At 46.9% G+C, this 1,374-nt stretch overlaps 2 protein-coding genes across 3 annotated transcripts in view; one reads left to right on the top strand and one right to left on the bottom strand.

Moving 5' to 3' along the window:
* Positions 1–1,374, top strand: part of LOC109545237 — a gene marked incomplete at both ends in the record, with an annotated part of 46,061 nt that overhangs the window by 27,267 nt on the left and 17,420 nt on the right.
* Positions 409–1,374, bottom strand: part of LOC109536720 (lipoyltransferase 1, mitochondrial) — a 22,697-nt gene continuing 21,731 nt past the window's right edge. For both annotated transcript variants that reach the window (XM_048664137.1, XM_048664136.1), the window contains one exon: positions 409–1,228. In XM_048664137.1, coding sequence (XP_048520094.1) covers positions 559–1,228 — 670 coding nt within the window. In that variant the 3' untranslated portion in view covers positions 409–558. The remainder of the gene's footprint in view (positions 1,229–1,374) is intronic.

The raw sequence follows: 1,374 nt of genomic DNA, 5'->3' as shown, positions 1-1,374 counted from the left end.
ACCAAGAAGTAAAATTCGTAAGTTTGAAGGCGTTGTTGCCGTTCTGAGTGAGAGAAGTGAGGAGAACCTTCCTGTGTTTGACTTGTCCCGTACAATACCAACCAAAAAAATTAACAACTTCGGAGACATAAGTGAAAATGCTCGGCAGCGCACAAGAAACTGGTGAATCTCACTGGGGGGTTAGAAACATCCGCTTTTCCTGATGAGGGCAGGATACCTCTCGAAACGTTTTATCAAGCTGGTTCGCATGATATAGGAAGAATTTTCAACCGTTTTGGAGTTATGAAGTTTCCAAATTCCGGCACTTCCGCGAGTAAAACCCTTGTCTGCGCCAAAAGATATTTCGGCAAGAAACAGCCACTATAGCGTGCCAAATAGCGCACAACAAAAAAGCGCCAAACCAATGAATCAACGCCACACAAATTGCTTTATTTCTAGACGCCCGCTTGATGTATTTGCCTAATATTCGCTAATTTAATTAGCCAAGAAGGCAGCAAGTTGCGTGCTGTACATCAAGCAGGTGTGATCAACTCGACTTTTACAGCCCGACTTTTTTCGTCAAGTATTCGTGATCATCGTCAGGCATTGGCTGCTGTTCTTCAAGCCGGCCACGACCATCTCGAACTCGTCCAGCAACTCCTTGCTGAACGGTTTTCCGATGAAAACCTCCATCAAGCCTTCCAGGCCTTCGAGGTTGTTTTTTTCAACGCTGAATTGGACTGAGTCGCCTTCCATGCCCACATTGGCCACTTTTCCTTTCTCCACCGCGAGAAATGCCCGGATGTTTAGCTGTTGAAACACGCTCCGATATAGGGTGAACTTTGGTGTTCTTCCAAACCGCCACTCCTCACTCAGAAACTTCTGTCTAGTTTGCGAAACTCCCGGAAAGTGGTCATCATCGATCGAATCCACCACTGCAACTTCACTCGACCACTCACTAATCACGGCGCTCATCACTTCTTCCACTGTAATTCCGGGTCTTTCTTCATTGAGGTTCATTATGGGCGATCGCACCGAAACAGAAGCATTCGTCTTCACATGTGGACCCAGCAAGTTTTTCAGCGCCAAGCTGATATGAGCAGTGTTGGCGTTGACCAATAGCGTGCAGTGATGGTACGCATTGGTTCTGCCCAGTTTGGAGGCGGTTCCAGATATCTTCAAGCCGTTAATGCAAAGGTCTTCTCGCTTGGTGATTTCCGGCGCCAAGTTGAAGTGCGTCGAGAGCGCTCTGGAACAGATGAAGACACCCGCTGTGTTAGCTTTGGTAAATCGCTATGATAAACAGGCTCCTCAACAAGTAGACATTGAGGTAATCGAAAAACTGGCAGGCCAATAAAGCTCCAGGGATGGATGATGCTCGAACTGTATGTTATA

Source organism: Dendroctonus ponderosae, unplaced genomic scaffold (genome assembly GCF_020466585.1).
Source record: "Dendroctonus ponderosae isolate FM_Combo_2020 unplaced genomic scaffold, Dpon_F_20191213v2 Dpon_F_20191213_2, whole genome shotgun sequence".
NCBI lineage: Eukaryota > Metazoa > Arthropoda > Insecta > Coleoptera > Curculionidae > Dendroctonus > Dendroctonus ponderosae.
Note: the sequence above shows the minus strand (reverse complement) of the source record. Positions and strands in the feature narration are given on the sequence as shown.